This window comes from Arachis duranensis, chromosome 1 (assembly GCF_000817695.3).
Source record: "Arachis duranensis cultivar V14167 chromosome 1, aradu.V14167.gnm2.J7QH, whole genome shotgun sequence".
In the NCBI taxonomy this organism is placed as follows: Eukaryota; Viridiplantae; Streptophyta; class Magnoliopsida; order Fabales; family Fabaceae; genus Arachis; species Arachis duranensis.
The window spans coordinates 48,477,424-48,494,088 of NC_029772.3; the positions used below are offsets into that span (position 1 = coordinate 48,477,424).

Below are 16,665 nucleotides of genomic sequence, written 5' to 3' on the forward strand. Positions count from 1 at the left end.
AATTACAGCAGTTATAACCGCCATTATGACCAAAAACAGCGCTTCCAAGAAATGCCGGTATTCTGGCCGCCATTCTAGTTATTACGATGGTTTTTTAAAAACCGCCGTAATAACCAGTGGATAATACGGCGGTTTTTTTACGGTAAAAATGGCGGTTTTAACCGCCATTTTAACCAAATAAAACGGCGGTTTGTTGTTGTTTAAAATGGCAGTTTGTAACCTCCGTTTTTACCTGGGTTTAATGGCATCCTCCTCGTTTAAAATGGCGTTTCTAACCACTGTTTTTACCTGGGTTTAATGGCATCTTTCTCATTAAAAATGGCATTTATAATTGCCGTTTTTACCTGTATTTAATGGTATCCTTTTCGTTTAAAATTGTATTTTTTAACTACCGTATTTACTAGGATATAATGGCACCATTTTTGTTTAAAATGGCATTATTAGCTGTCATTTTTACCTAATTGTAATTTTATACTTTTTTAAATGAGATTGAAATTATGTATTTAAAGTGACATTTTTAGAACTCAAACTTTAAAATCTCATAATAACCAAAAAGCATAACCTTAATCAAACATCATAACAAGATTTTTAATTCATACACAGTCTCCGAAAATAAAAATCATAATCCAAAAACAAAGTATCAAAGATAACATTTTTCAATAATTTGTCGTAACATATATCTATAATACTTAATACATAAAATCTTTATCATACAAGATCATGCTTCTTTATTGCTTGCTCCAGAAGACCTACTTTCTAACTCTCTTGGTGATAGAATCTCACTCCCTTGATCCAATCCCTATAACAAAAATATAATTATGAGCACAATAAAAAGGGATACAAAACTGAATCTGAAACTATTAATATAAAATTATTCAATCAAAAAAGAAAACTCACATGCGCTAACAATTTGCACAATAAATCTTCTGTTTTCTGGGAATTAGAAAAAGGAAACTCACACTAATTTAACTCTATTTCAACCATCGATCTCTCTCTATTTTGTCAAATAAATATCCATGAAGCTACCCTCCAAATTATATCTTATCTTAAAACTGCCATATACCACATGCACGATCACCACCACCACTTTCACTATATATATAGTACTACTTGAATTCAGAGCTACTATTTCATTCTACTCTTTATCGTAATCATAATGGCCAAGTTAAGTGCTAGAAGCATGAAGAAGAGTGCTACTAGTAATAGTTTTAGGTTTGTGGTGGAGAAACTAATTCATAAGAGTTTGTTAATGGGGAGCAACAACAACGATAATGTTATTATAATATAAAACAACATATGTACTACTTACGCTGTATGTTACTAGCTACTACTTCAATCTAATTTTGGTTATTATAATATTAACTTAGCTTCTTTAAAATGTTTCTTTGTTTTCTTGCTTGCACCTTTTAATTTGTTATATGTATATCAATTTTTCATAGGAATCAATTAGTCTTTTTCATAGGAATCAATTGTTGTTAGGCTTTTAATTAACAAAGTTAAAGCTAGCTTCCAAAGTCAAATTTTAAAATTGACCCAGATTCCCTTAAGAGTCCAAATATTACACACGAAATAAGGTATTAAGAACATAAATTATATTTGTACCTGTGAAATTTTTTGAGTCGGGAATATTCCAGTCAATTCCACTGGAATTTTACCTCCTTCCTTAGAAGCAATATAGGATACTAGTGCTTGCAATTGTGCTTTAACGGTATCTAACTCTTCTTGCATATTTGGACCACAAGTGGATGATGTGCCAACATCATTTGAAGAACCTAAATTCATCTGACTAATTCTTGTAGTGTTGTTCTTGAAAGAAACTGTTGGAACAACTCCCATGCCTAAACCTCGAACACGACCAGGGTGCTCTTTCCCAAGATCAAAAGGAGAATTAACGATTGATTCCACTGCTTGTTGACTATTATATGCTTCAATCTTCTCCTACATATATAAAAAGAATGGGAAAGAATCAAACATAATATTATCTTATAAAAAAGAAAGAAAAAGAAATACAAACAAGTTACTTATTGCACTTTAGTCTTACCGCTATTTCTTTAGCCTTTTCATTAACATAACTTCCATCTATTTTCTTGTGAGTGATATCCCACATTTGAACCCTATTAACTTCTTTTCCCGTCTCTTCCGTCTAAAAATCAAGAAAAGTAGAAAGACTCAATCAAGAATTATATCATTCAAGAAAAGATATGCATAAAATTAAGTAACTAACAGCAACAATATAACAACTGAGATGCATTGGGTGCTAACATAATGACTCCTATGCTATATAAAATATAATAATGGCAGCAAACTAAACATAAGCTGAGAAATTGATGTTATCGATGATTACCAATTCATGATTACCAACATAGAAATGAACCTGTGAAAGTTGTGTTGATATTTTATCATGACAATTCTCATAATAGTTGGGGAGACAAGTGGAATTAAATTGAAAAATTGGATAATGCCAAAATGAAATTAAATGTATGAAATCCACACATAGAAATGATTACCAATTCAACCCTTCTTCTTGTAATTAATTTAGCACCTGAAGTATGAGGAATTATTTATTTTTGCCGAATTTCTTGATTCCTCTTACAAAGATTCTGCAAGATAAATTTGGACACAATTAAATAGAGTTAAATATGCATTCACAATATTCCATATGAATTCAATATCCTATTTACAGCAGTAAACTATATAAGGCTTTTTAGTGGGACAACATTTAACTAGGATTGTAAGTACTTACCTGAGTTTCAGGCTTCAAACGATATTCTACGAATAAAGCCCATTGATCAAGAGCAATATCTTCTGGTGTATTATTTATGGTCTCGGTTTTACTCAACCTCGGATCATAAAAATCATTCCAAAGCAATATCCTATGTTTCCTCCATTTTTTGCCAAGCGATTGGAGCAGAAATCGTTTGGCCAAGCTATCACACACTTTGAAGCAAAATCGAGCCTTTAATATGGAACAAAGAATATATATTAACTAACAAATATAACTAAATAATGACAACAAAATAAGCTTTAGAGTTTAAGTAATCTTCTTACTTGGAAAAAAATATTACATTGATTTTCAAAAAAGCTCTCTGGAATGTCTGACCACTTATCAAAACTGATTGGAAATACTACACAATCAGTGACCAATTGCCCACAAACTCCTACAAGGAGTCCAGCTGCTTCTCCTATTGCTGCATGTTGTCTATCAAAATTGACAACTATGTGCAAACCTTCTAGCAAATTATGCTCATCCTTCACTAATAAATGAAGGCGTGTACTATTTTTATATTCATCTGAAATAGATAAATAAATATAAATAAATAAGTAATTGAGCAACTAAAGAATAAAACATATGATGATAGATATATATTATAAAAGATTGATTCTTGTGCAGGGCATAATGTAAAAGCTACATATATAATACTATATATTATATATCAGAATTCTGAATCAAGGTGAAAATAGGCTAATATTAGTAATATCCACTGCAAGATAAATATCATTATTAAAACAAGAAAATAATGTAATATATATTCTCGTAACATAATATCAGTAAAGGATACATTAGAGTCAGAACATGTATCTCAATCAAATCGGAATTTGAAGTTGCTGACTTGTCCCAGGAGAAATTTGAAGTTGCTGACTTGTCCCGGGAGGAATTTATAGCTGCTGCCGACTTGTCTCGGGAGGAATTTGCAGCTGCTACCGACTTTTCTCGGGAGGAATTTGCAGCTGCTACGGACTTGACTTATGATGCATTTGAAGCTGCCGACTTGTCTCGGGATGAATTTGCAGCTGCAATTGACTTGTCTTGTTAAGAATTTGCAGCCGCTATTGACTTGTCTTGTGAAGAATTTGCAACAGCTGCTGCTTTAAGTATATTCTTGTATCTCTTTTACTTTGGTATATTTGCATAATAAATCAAATAAATAATTAATAAATATAGAATAAAATGTTCATCAAGGTTTAGTAGTTCAATTAAATCAATTAATGAATCTAAACAACATATTTATGTAAAATTTACAAACAAAAGTTAAATTGAAAAAGAAGAAATGTAGACAAAAATTATTTTTCTTTAATAAACCACTTATTAATAAAACTCACCTACTATTCTGACATGTGTTCGTCTTCTCCAATGTCATTATCTAGTAGTTCATCATCTACCTCATCTCTTAACAATGATAGATTATCACCATTTTCAAATAAAAAAATTTAAATTTTGCTCTAACCATGGCTCATTCTCGCATGCTTCATCATCTTCATTTCTCCCATATCATATGAATCTCTTGGCTTCAAATGCACGACAATGGTGAATAAAGTGGTGTCAGCCCATTTACATTTGAATAAAGTAACCCGAAATTGGCCATTGTAGTTTAGTTCTATAATATCTTCTCTAGTTTGCCATAATATGACAAATCAACATTCCTAACATCAGCATCACTAGCGCTAGAAACACAAGGAGTTGAAGACATTAAAAAAACTTCACTATTCTGGGTCTTTAACCCTTTGTCTCGATTGGTAGTTCGAAAGGAGAACCCATTAATACTAAATGTAGAAAACCTCTTGGCATATCGTGATGGACCCCTTGCTAAGTATCTCAAATTCTTATGCACAGTATTCATAATATCTGGGTTCATAAGCTATTATAATAGAACAACATATTAGTTATTATATCCACAAATACTAGCTCAATATTAGCAAAAAATTATCACTTCTCTATTTACCTGCGCAGGAAACCAAGTAACAAAATCTTTATTGACCCTTTTTTTCTATCTCTACATTTGAAGGCCTTCTACCCTTAGATCATCTTCATACAAAATCTTTGAAGTCACTATCAGATATGAAAGTTTAACTCTAACTAAACAACTATTTTCAAGTAAATAAAAAACATGTACGAAAATCCTTAGGCACTTACTCAATGAATGGTTTGACATATGGACAATTTAAAACCACATATCGATGTGCTTGTTTTTTTTCCATAGGTGACAACTCAAATACTGTGAAAGCTCCCTTTGAGTTCCCCATTTGTGGAAAAAGGGAATCCACATGTGTACTGTAATTATCATCTGGACGATCATTAAAACGTGGTGGCCTATTAAATCTTGTCTCAATCCCTTCTAAGTATTGAGAGCAAAATGTAAGAGCTTCAAAAAAAAAAATGCTTATCGACCAATGTTTATGCCACTTTTTCATGTTGCTTCAAAAAAATTTCACAAAGTCTTCTTTCTCCAAATTAAAAAAAATAAAGTCTTTCCTTCCTTTAGGTTTAGAAAGAAATCAGAGTAACCAATAGGTAAAGCTAAGCACCTCATTTTTGTTGTTCAATTTCTTTAACCTCATGTTAGAACATCACGTCACGTTATTGAAACATCAATGCTGAGGGAAGAGGAGAGAAGAAAAGAACAAATAATTAGATATTTTGAGAGAGGAATTAGAGTATAAAAAATTCAATTATATTAAATATATATAAAAATCAACAGTCTATATAAAATATACATTAGAATACAGAAATATAGTTCAAAAATAATTTTAATGTACTCAAATATATAATTGCTTATTCAATATCTTATTTTTGGTGTGCAAATAGTGTTTCTTAAAATAAATAAAATCTATCATATATAAATATTCACAATTACAATTACCTTTGTTATTTCTTAGAAATCAAGGTGGTGGATATAATTTCTCAAACAATCAAAATACAAAGTTATAAAACTGTTAAAAAAATACTATTTTTTGTTATTAAATTATTGAGTTTTATATTAATAATTTTTTGGGCCATATTTTTTTGGTTTAAAATACCATATCCTCTTTAATGTTATTATAAAATAGTACTCATTAATTATTTAATATTTATCATCATGAGCATATTAAATATATAGTACTCTAATTAATTAATAAACATATTAATTATATGATACTTTTTAATATATTCATGATAAAAAATTACATATTTAATGAGTACTATATTATATAACTAAAAAATAATAATTAAAATTAGTAAAAAAAAAAAGAAAATAACGTATATTAAACAACAAAATAATAAATTGCTAACAATAATGCTTTGACTTTTGTTCCAAAATCTAATATTCTCGATTACAAAAATCAAAAGCCTGAAAAATCACTCATAATTTTAATTAGACATATGACCTCCTTTCTTTTTTCACATACTTTATAGACTTTTTGTTATTTATTTATTTATTTATTTTTTCATCATATGAGGTTCTTGAATATGTAGAAACCAAAGAAGTTAACTCGAGTAGCACCATAAAATCCATCTTCTTATAAAGGATCATAATGCTATGTTATTTTGAATTTAACCTGCATAGGAAATGATCTTCTTATTGAAAAATATGCCTATGGAATAGGTAAACTCCGCTAAAATTGGTAAATAATTAGTTAATAAATTGAATTTTAAATAGGAAAGCTAAAAATGCGAAACTAATATCAAAAAGGATAGAGCTCATCGAAATGAGAATTTTTTATACCAATTTCAAAAATTTGGCCCAAAATCGAACCGGAAGGACCGAACCGGTTGAACCGTGGCCCAAACTGGGCCCATGGGTCCAATCGAACCCAAACATTTAAAGAAATAGTAGCTCTCTTCTTCCTCATAAGCTATTGCGATGCCATAATAGCAAGGGAAGAGAAGGAGCTTCCCTAACCCTTATCTTCCTTCCCACTACCATAACTCCTCCGTCTGGGCTCCGATCGCCCACCATTGTGGCCACGCGCTCAGCACGTTGAGCTCTACCTTTCTATTCAAATAATTTCACTGGTAAGCCTCATATTTGGTTCAAAATCTCTACCCCTCTTTCTTTGGTGAAATTGAAAACCTATGGTGAATCTTGTCCAAATTTTGTGTTCTAGGTTCAAGTTAGCTTCCGGAACTTGTGGGCTCAAGCTATTGAGCATATGGGTATGGTAAGAACACCCTAACCCTAGCTCAATCTTGTATTTGTAATGGAAAACTAAATTGAAACATATAGGAACCATAGGATAAGTTGAATTGTTTGTTGTATTTGATGATTAGCCTTATAATGTTGTTGGAATAGATTTGTTGGTGGATATATATTAGAATTATGAGGTGTGGAAGTTATTAATGGTATGCTCTTGTATTTATTTATGATGGATTATGGTTGGTGTTTGTTAAAAAGGATGTAGAGTTGTGTTGTGGTAGTATTGCGTATGTTGTAACTAATTCTGTGATGATCGAAATTGCGTGGAACCAAGTCCTGGTTAAACCTCGGAATATTTGGAACTAAACTGGAGAATTTGGGATCTTTTCATTAAATATATGATTTATGGTGAATTTTCAAATTGTAGTCGTGGAATCAGATTTTTACCGCATAATTTTTAGAACAGCACTAACTTGTTGGCTCTACTGTGAATGTTTCAAAATGAATTTTGAAATGAAACCAATTTTAAATAAAGCTTTAGTCCTATTACTTTAACGTGTAAAATTTCAGAATGGTTGGACTTGTGGTTTTAAAGATATGAATTTTTGAAATACGATGTGTTATACAATAAAAGCCAGATTCTGTTTTCTTTGATCAGCACCTTTGAGAGTTTATAACTTCTGATTATGGATGGATATTCAGATGCAACCAATTGGAGGTGAAAATTAATTATGCTTAGCAGTTGTGATTTAAATTTCAAGGCTGTCCATGCTTTAATAAGTGAGTTATAGGACTTGGAAGAGGACATGTTCATTGGCTTTTAAAACAGAATTCTGCAGAAAGTTGATGTGTGGAAAGCGATCCAACACAAAACTCACCGGAAAGTGTACCGGGTTGCATCAAGTAGTAATTACTCACATGAGTGAGGTCGATCCTACAAGGATTGAAGGATTGAGCAATTTTAGTTAGGTGGTTGATTTAGTCAAGCAAACAAATGTTGATTTAAGTGATTTGTATCCAACAGAAGCTAAATTGCATGAAATTTAAAGGGATAGGGATAATTGACTGTAAATTAAAGGGCAAAGGAAGTAAAGAAGCTGAATCTTAAAGTGCAAGTAATATAAATGACAGAAGCTTAGATTACAAGAAATGTAAATAGCTGAAGCTTAGAGTGCAAGAAATGTAAATTGCTTGAATCATAAAGGGATTTGGGAGCTGGGATTTTAGAAATTAAACAAGAGAAAGTAAATGACAATCAACAAAGAAGTGAAAGGTGAATTAAAATACAGCAGATCTAAATAGAAAAGAAGAATTTCTTGAAGAAGCAAAACAGAAGGCAAATTCAGTTCAATTGCAATAACTAAGAGAGAAGTTGAAGATCTCAGGGGTTGAATGAGACTAGAGAACAAGTTTCGATCTCAATTCCTTCCTTGATCCAATGGAGAACAATTGCAAAAAAAGTAGAGATGAAAACAGTAAAGAAAACTTAGATCCAAATCACAATTCGTTGAAATTATGCAGAAAGTAAACAAAGAAAGATCTCAGATCAAGAATAAAACAGAATTCCTCCAATTCTCAATCGAAGATTCAAAACCAAGAATGAAGAGTGTAGAAGTAAGAACAAAGAAGAAGAGAACTCAATTCTCTCTTCCAATTCCTAAACCCAAAGCTCAAATCTCAAATTCAGCTCTCCAATGAAAATTAAAAGTGTCTAAAAATCCTAAAGGTAAGAAAAGGTAAAGAAAGTTTATTTTTCTAAATAAAACTAACTTCTATTTATACACTTCCTATTTTTGGATTTTAGAATTTGGAGTGGGCTTTTTAATTTGGTGAAGAATTGAATTAAATTGAATTTTTAGTTGAATTTGGACCATGGGTAACACTCCCAGGGCAATGCTCGGTTGGTGGAGTAAGCGCAGCATCCCCCTTGCCTTGGCTTTCAAATTTTGTGTGACAAGCTCCTTGGACATGCATCAGGGTAGCACTCGGTTAATGACAAAAGCGTAGCATCCAAGCCTTGCCAAGTCTTGCGCACCAAGCTCCTTTGGCCATGTCAAATTGCTAAGTTTGTTGCGCTCCCAACCCCTTGTCCGTGTCAATAATGCTCGGTGAGTGGGGAGAGCTGAGTGCTCTTTGCTTGAGATGGGAGCCTCCCTTCGAGGCTTGCTGGGAGCACTTCAGCTCCAATTTTGGAGAATAACCCAAGGTAGCACTCCTCAGCTCCTTGGTTCTAACCCCTGTGAATGAATTTCAGCCAATTTTTGCTTATTTTCCTCGCAAGGAGCACTTCTCTCGGTCCCTTGGCTCATGGGTTCGAACCTTGTGGCCTTCACTAGTAAACATTGTACCTTGGATTCAGTTTGGATGGAGCCTGATAAAGTTAACTGTGTTAACCAAGCATTGTGATTTTTGCCTTGCTTCTTTGGTGCTCGGTTAACAAGGAGAGCACAACATTCCTTGCTTGCTTCCTTGGCCTTGAGTATGGCTTTCATAGAGAGCGCTGAGCTCTTTGAGAGAGCGCTATAGCTTCTCCTTTGATGTGCCACACTTTCCTTCTTCCATAGGCCATGCTTTTCTTCTTCCTTAGGCCACGCTTTCCTTGTTTCTTTCTCTTCTTCACCTACAAGTAATCAAAACAACCAATCAAAGTATCACCAAATTCACAAGGTTTGTAAATCATTCAAAACCCAATTAATTTTAGCTTAAACCTCATGATTTAGTGTCAAATAAAGGATGGTTGATTGATTCAACAAAACTATGCAATTCCACTCCAAACCACTTACTTACAATGCAAGAAAGTGCATAAAACCTAATGAAACAAGTGAAAAATACTTGAAAAGCTAGCATAAGATGACTTATCATCACAAGTTACTCAACTTCCAAGTTACATAAATCCTTCATTAAAAATGTTTTGACCTGAAAACAATTTTAAAAGAAACCTGGATATGTTAAGTTGAACCATATTAATTTTTAAGGCTATTGGATTAAATTTGAATCTTATATGGAATTTTAGATATCGTATGCTGCTGCTGTTTTCTGGTTTCTAAGCACTGCAGAGCAGTCAGTGTTTCTCCTTTGTTTCTGAGGCTAGTTAAATCAGAAAATTATGATTTTTGGTTTGTTAGAAAGCTTATTCCAAGATGAACGTCTGGACATAAAGTTTGCCCAATTCCAAGTTCATTTGTTATATTAAAAATAGAAAAGAAAATAGTGTTAAGGATGTCTTAGTGATAGTAATGGATCCGAGAAGACGAAGTTTAACGCTAAAGCTTGATATTTGATGATGTATTAATAATAATTGCTAGGGCTTATAAATAATGATATCTGAGATACGAGTTTCCCTAGGTAAAAACCGTGGCTCGCCACCACGTGTTCCAAGTTGAATCTCTATACTTTGTTGACCCTACGTTGTAAGGGTGACCGGGCACATATAAACTCTTGGGTATGGATAGCCCCCGTTGAGTGATTATATGATGATTGAATGTGAACTCTATGCATAGACTCTTGGGGATGCACGACGGGGGACAATCTAAGGTTTTCGGACTTGTTGGGTTGGCTCTATAACCGACATATGGGCCCCATCAGCCATAGGACATGCATGCATCATATGCATTTGTTTGTTTTGATTGCTATGCATTTCCTGGGTTTGCCTAATTGATATATATATCACCTGCTATCTGTTCTACTTGCTATTTGTACTATCTACTCACTACTTGTGTGTGAACTTGTTTGGTTGCTTGTTTATATTGCATTTTGGATGATGGAGGGATGGAAGAGACGGAGAAATGGTTGGATGTTAGATTAGGATTGACCTTGAGTATGTTAGATCAGGACCTTATTTATTATACACGTGGCACTTTTACCAAGATGAGAACCTATGTTCTCATTCCATATTGTATTATTGTTTTTCAGATGCAGGTCGAGAGGCTCCTCGCTAGGCAACTGGATCTTGGGAAGCGACGTAGTCCTTTGGTGTATTTTGGTTTCCTGTTGTATATATATATATATATGTATTTAGCTTACTCTCCAAGTAACTTATGTATACTGCTCCTCTTAGAGGTTGAGGGAGATATAGGAGTTTACTTTGGCATTTTGGTGTATTTTGGGAATACTTATGTATGTTCATATGTATATATATATATATATCCTCTGGCCAACCTTAGCTTCGCAGGCTGAGTCAGGGGATATTTATACTGCTTCCTTGGCTTTTCTTTACCCGGGGTCGAGATGTCCGACCCTGGATGTTCTACCGACAAAGCGACCGACCTCTTCAGGTCAAGGACATTCCGACCTCTCCTCAAAGAGCTCGGCCAAACTACCAGGAAAGCCCAATAAAGGGCCCAAATAGAGGAACACGATCTGAATCCAAGGGCAGCCCAAGCCTATAGAGATAAAGGCGGTTCCCTTAAAGATAAGATGACCTCGCTCGAAGATAAAGATAAGATAAGATAACTAACTTATCTTATCTAAGGAAGGTCTCTCTACACCGTTATAAATACACTGGAGCACCCAGGTATAACTCATACTCTGATTCTACTCAATACCTGCTTAATACCCTTGCTAACTTAAGCGTCGGAGTCCCTTGCAGGTACCCCCCACCCTCCGGGGACGAAGGATCAGCACCACCATCAGGTCCAACAAGTCAAACACAACAGCTCCGACCAATACAGAAGATCTCGTCCGAGATCGACCTACAGTGTCAGATAACCCTCAGAACATTGGCACCGTTGCCAGGGAACCTGAAAGTCATCCCATTATCATGGCGGACGACCATGACAACGACCACATTTTAGATCTAGAGGATAGAACACCGCACAAAAACGTGGACACCACACCAAAAGATACCTCCCAACTTAACAACAAGAAGAACTCTCCAAACAAGGGAGCCATGGATGCACTTCAAGACCATTTAAAACAACTTGAAGAAGAAACCCTACGTCAACGAGAGGCCAAGAAAGACTTACAGAGGGAAATAAGGCGACGCCGGGAATTGGAGGACAAACTCCTAAAACTTGAAGTCGATATCAAAACTAAAGCCAACCGATCCTCTCCTGAGGATAGTTCCCGTAGGGAATAAGATCCATTCACCAAGGAGATCATGAAGACCAAAATCCCAAAAGACTTTTAAACTCCCAGATATGACCTTATACGATGGCACTATAGATCCCGGTCATCATCTCAGCAATATCAAAAGTAGAATATACCTCACCAATGCCTCAGATGCAGTTCGTTGCAAAGCCTTTCCGACTACTTTGATGAAGATGGCAATTAGATGGTTCGACAATCTACCTCCTAGGTTCATCTCGAGTTTCAAAGACTTGGCCGAGAAATTTTTGGTCAGATTCTCTATCCAAAAAGACAAAGCTAAACACGCTCCAAGTCTATTAAGAATCAGGCAAGGAGAACGGGAAACCCTTCGCAACTACATGGAAAGATTCAACAAGACATGCCTATACATACATAACTTACCAACAGAGGCCGCCATTATGGGCCTCATTAATGGCTTGCGAGAAGGACCTTTTAGTCAATCTATATTAAAGAAATACCCCACATCTCTGAATGAAGTGCAGGAACGAGCAGAGAAGTACATCAACATAGAGGAAAACTTTCGACTACGAGAGACCTCGAAAGCCGGATTCGCCTCCCGAGATAAGGACAAAGATTCCAAAAAGAAGAAAGATTGACATGGAGAGAAAATCAAAAAATACCACAATTACACCCCCCTTAGGGTGTCTCTTGTGGATGTTTACAGAGAGGTTTGCAACACTGAAAAAATACTCCCAACTCAACCACTCAAAGGCAAAAAAGGAGGAGGAAATCGGGCTGAATATTGTGAATACCATCGGATCCTCGGGCATTCCACCAATGAGTGTTTCGATTTAAAAATGTCATAGAAAAACTAGTAAGAGAAGGAAAGCTAGATCGATATCTGGCCACCCGTAATAATGAACAAAGAAAAAGAAGAAGAGCAGAAGATGTCGGACAAACCGAGCGATCACCTCGTACACCAGAAAGACAAGTTCACATGATACACGGCGGATTCGCCGGAGGAGGAATCTTCAAATCATCTCACAAAAGACATCTCAAAGACGTATATCATGTCGAAGGGAAGGAGGAAGCACCGACATCCCCGCGATTACTTTCACCAAAGAAGACGCATCCGGCATCACATCAGGACATGACGATCCCATGGTCATCACTATTATACTGGCAAACGTAAATCTCCACCGCATGCTGATAGACCAGGGGAGCTCCGCCGATATCTTATTCAAAACTGCCTTCGACAAGCTCAGCTTGGAAGAAAAAGAACTCAAAGCATATCCGGACAGCCTGTTCGGACTAGGAGATACCCCGGTTCAACCGATGGGATACATCTCGCTACACACAACTTTCGAAAAAGGAAGCCAGTCAAGAACACTCAAGATAGATTACATCGTAGTTGACGTAAATTCAGCCTACAATTCCCTAATAGGTCGGACAACGTTGAATTAGCTCGGTGCAATAGTCTCAACCTCACATCTATGCATGAAGTTCCCAACGGTGGGGGGGATAGCTACGATAAAAGCAGATCAGAAGATGGCGCGCCGCTGTTACAATGAAAGTCTAAACCTCAGAGGAAGAGGAGAAGAATTCCACACAATCGAACTCGGTGGAATTCAGAGGCGGGAAGAACTCCGCCCACAACCTGAAAACGAAATAGAGAAAATCCAGATCGGGGATACCCCGGACCAAACGACCAATATCGGCACACTCCTAAAAGGAGACATAAAAGAATCACTCATACAGTTTCTACGAGATAACGTCGACCTCTTTGCATGGAAGGTCGTAGACATGCCAGGCATAGATCCCAAGTTAATGTGCCACAAGCTAGCAGTTTACCCAGGATCTCGGCCGGTGCAATAGAGGCGTAGAAAGCTGGGACCAGAACGCTCTCAAGCTATGGAAGAGCAAGTACAAGCTCTACTGGAGGCAGGTTTCATAAGAGAAGTCAAATACCCACTATGGCTTGCTAACGTAGTCTTGGTAAAAAAATCAAACCGGAAGTGGCGAATGTGCACTAACTACACCAATCTCAACAAAGCCTGCCCAAAAGATCCTTATCCACTCCCAAGCACCGATGCACTGGTCGATGCCTCCTCTGGATATAAATACCTCTCCTTTATGGACGCATACTCAGGATACAACCAAATCCCAATGTACCCACCTGACCAAGAAAAAACCTCATTCTTAACCCCAAAGCCAAACTACTGCTACATTATCATGCCCTTCGGTCTTAAAAATGCAGGAGCTACTTATCAAAGATTAATGAATAAAGTTTTTTCGGATCACATCAGAAAAATCATGGAAGCATACATGGACGACATGCTAGTAAAGACACGAAATGAAGAGATGTTATTATCCAATCTGACCCAAGTATTCGACACTATAAGACGGCATGGTATGCGACTCAATCCCACAAAATGCACCTTAGCAGTAGAAGCCGGTAAATTCTTGGGTTTTATGATCACATAGAGGGGAATCGAGGCAAACCCGGATAATTGCCGGGCCATACTCGACATGAAAAGTCCAACTTGTGTCAAAGAGGTACAATAACTCAACGAGAGTTTGGCAGCCTTGTCCAGATTCCTGGCCAGATCGGCAATAAGATCTCTCCCCTTCTATGCCACTCTAAGGAAGGGAAAGGAGTTTGAATGGATAGCAGAGTGCGAGTAAGCCTTCCAAGATTTCAAAAGATTCCTGGGACAGCCACCTATACTAACTCGACCACGGGAAGGAGAGCCACTCATAGTGTACCTCGCGGTCGGAAGTCGGGCGGTAGCCTCAGCACTAGTCCGAGAAGAGGACAGCGGGCAATAGCCCGTATACTTCATTAGCAAAGCATTACAAGGATCCGAACTGAACTACCAGAAAATAGAAAAGTTTGCTTACGCTCTCATACTAACATCCCGACGACTTCGCCCATACTTCCAGGCCCACACCATTAAAATTTAGACCAACCAGCCCATAAAAGAAATCTTATAGAAAACAGACCTGGCGGGCAGAATCTTGCAATGGGTAGTCAAGTTGTCCAAATTTGATCTTCAATACGAAGCTCGGACGGCCATCAAATCACAATAGCTGGCCGACTTCATTACGGAATTCACAGACACACCGAAAATCCCCACAGAATGGAATCTTTACGTGGACGGTTCCTCAAATAAAACGGGAAGCAGTGTGGGTGTGATAATTGAAAGCAACCAGGGAACCCAAATCGAACTCTCCCTCAAATTCGGGTTCCCTACCTCAAACAATCAAGCGAAATATGAGGCACTACTAGCTGGTTTGAAGCTGGCTAGGGAGGTTGGAGCTCAAAAGCTTATCATCTTCAGTGACTTACAGGTAGTTACTTCACAAATAGCAGGAAGCTACCAAGCCAAAGACCCCATCATGAAAAAGTACTTGGACAAAGCCAGAGAACAGCTCGGACAATTCAGAGAATATGAAGTCCGTCACATACCCCGAGAACAGAATGCCCGAGCCGACGCACTCTCAAAACTAGCCAGCACCAAACCAGGGGGCAATAATAGAAGCCTCATCCAAGAAATTCTACAGAATCCATCAATCTCAGAAGAAGAAAAAATCCTGGCCATAACAGGTCGCGATCAAGGATGGATGACTCCCATAATTAACTACCTCAAAACAGAAGCACTCCCCATAGAGGAAAAGGAGGCAAAGAGGTTGAAACGGGAGGCACAATATTATACTATCATAAATAATACTCTATACAAAAGGGGGATTTCAATACCACTGCTAAAATGCGTGCCGACTTCCAACACAAAGGAAGTCCTAGAAGAAGTACACAGTGGCATTTGTGGCAATCACCTCGGAGTGCAGGCACTTGCCAAAAAAGTACATCGGGCAGGATTTTATTGGCCAACTCTACAAAAGGAAGCGATCGAATTTGTAAAGACATGTTCATCATGTCAGAAACATGCCAACCTTCACATCGCCCCACCAGAGGAACTCATCAACGTGACCTCAACTTGGCCATTCGCAAAATGGGGACTCGATCTTTTTGGACCCTTTCCTCAAAGATCAGGACAAGTCAAATTCCTCATAGTGGGAATAGACTTCTTCACAAAGTGGATTGAGGAAGAACCCCTATCTAATGCCACTGCTCAAAGAAGTCAAAAATTCCTATATAGAAACATCGTCACAAGATTTGGGGTTCCATACTCCATCACCACAGACAATGGTACTCAGTTCACAGATGCAAGCTTCAGAAAGCTAGCGGCTGACCTGAATATAAGACAACAATTCACCCTCTGTTGAACATCCCTAAGCCAATGGATAAGCTGAAGCTGCCAACAAAGTCATACTGGCTGGGCTGAAGCAGAGGTTACTGGATGCAAAAGGAGCCTGGCCCAAGAAGCTCCCACAGGTCTTATGGGCATACCGAACAACGCCATATTCCACCACAAAGGAATCACCCTTCCGATTAGCATATGGAATGGAGGTAATGATCCCAGTAGAGATTGAAGAAAGGTTGCCTAGAGTGATCCACTATAGCGAAAAAGCCAACTCCCAACTTCAAAGGGAAGAGCTCGACCTACTTCTGGAAGTCCGAGAAAGAGCTTGGATAAGGGAAGAGGCATTAAAATGACGAATGGCTTCCAAATACAATAAAAAATTAATACAACGGGCCTTTGCTCAGGACGACCTCATTCTAAACCGAAACGACATTGGAGCAACTCGACCTGGAGAAGGAAAGCTGGCAGCAAACTAGAAAAGA

The 16,665-nt window shown here is 37.0% G+C and overlaps 1 protein-coding gene across 1 annotated transcript; it reads right to left on the reverse strand.

The window, feature by feature from the left end:
* Positions 1-718: 718 nt before the first annotated feature.
* LOC107489092 (uncharacterized) lies at positions 719-12,378 on the reverse strand. The gene is made up of 6 exons (XM_052262627.1): positions 12,363-12,378; positions 3,049-3,290; positions 2,744-2,956; positions 2,042-2,143; positions 1,603-1,938; positions 719-799 (listed from the first exon to the last, which is right to left on the reverse strand). Exons 1-6 carry the CDS (start codon positions 12,376-12,378, stop codon positions 719-721), a joined length of 990 nt encoding a protein of 329 aa, XP_052118587.1.
* Between the last annotated feature and the right edge of the window lie 4,287 nt (positions 12,379-16,665).

Bases quoted from the DNA above. Each gene is read 5' to 3' on its own strand.
- LOC107489092 (XM_052262627.1), bottom strand. The intron at 2,144-2,743 runs GTAAGTACTTAC...CTTGATTTTTAG, and splicing joins GTTTGAAGCCTGAAACTCAG to ACGGAAGAGACGGGAAAAGA. The intron at 1,939-2,041 runs GTAAGACTAAAG...TTATATATGTAG, and splicing joins AAAAGGCTAAAGAAATAGCG to GAGAAGATTGAAGCATATAA.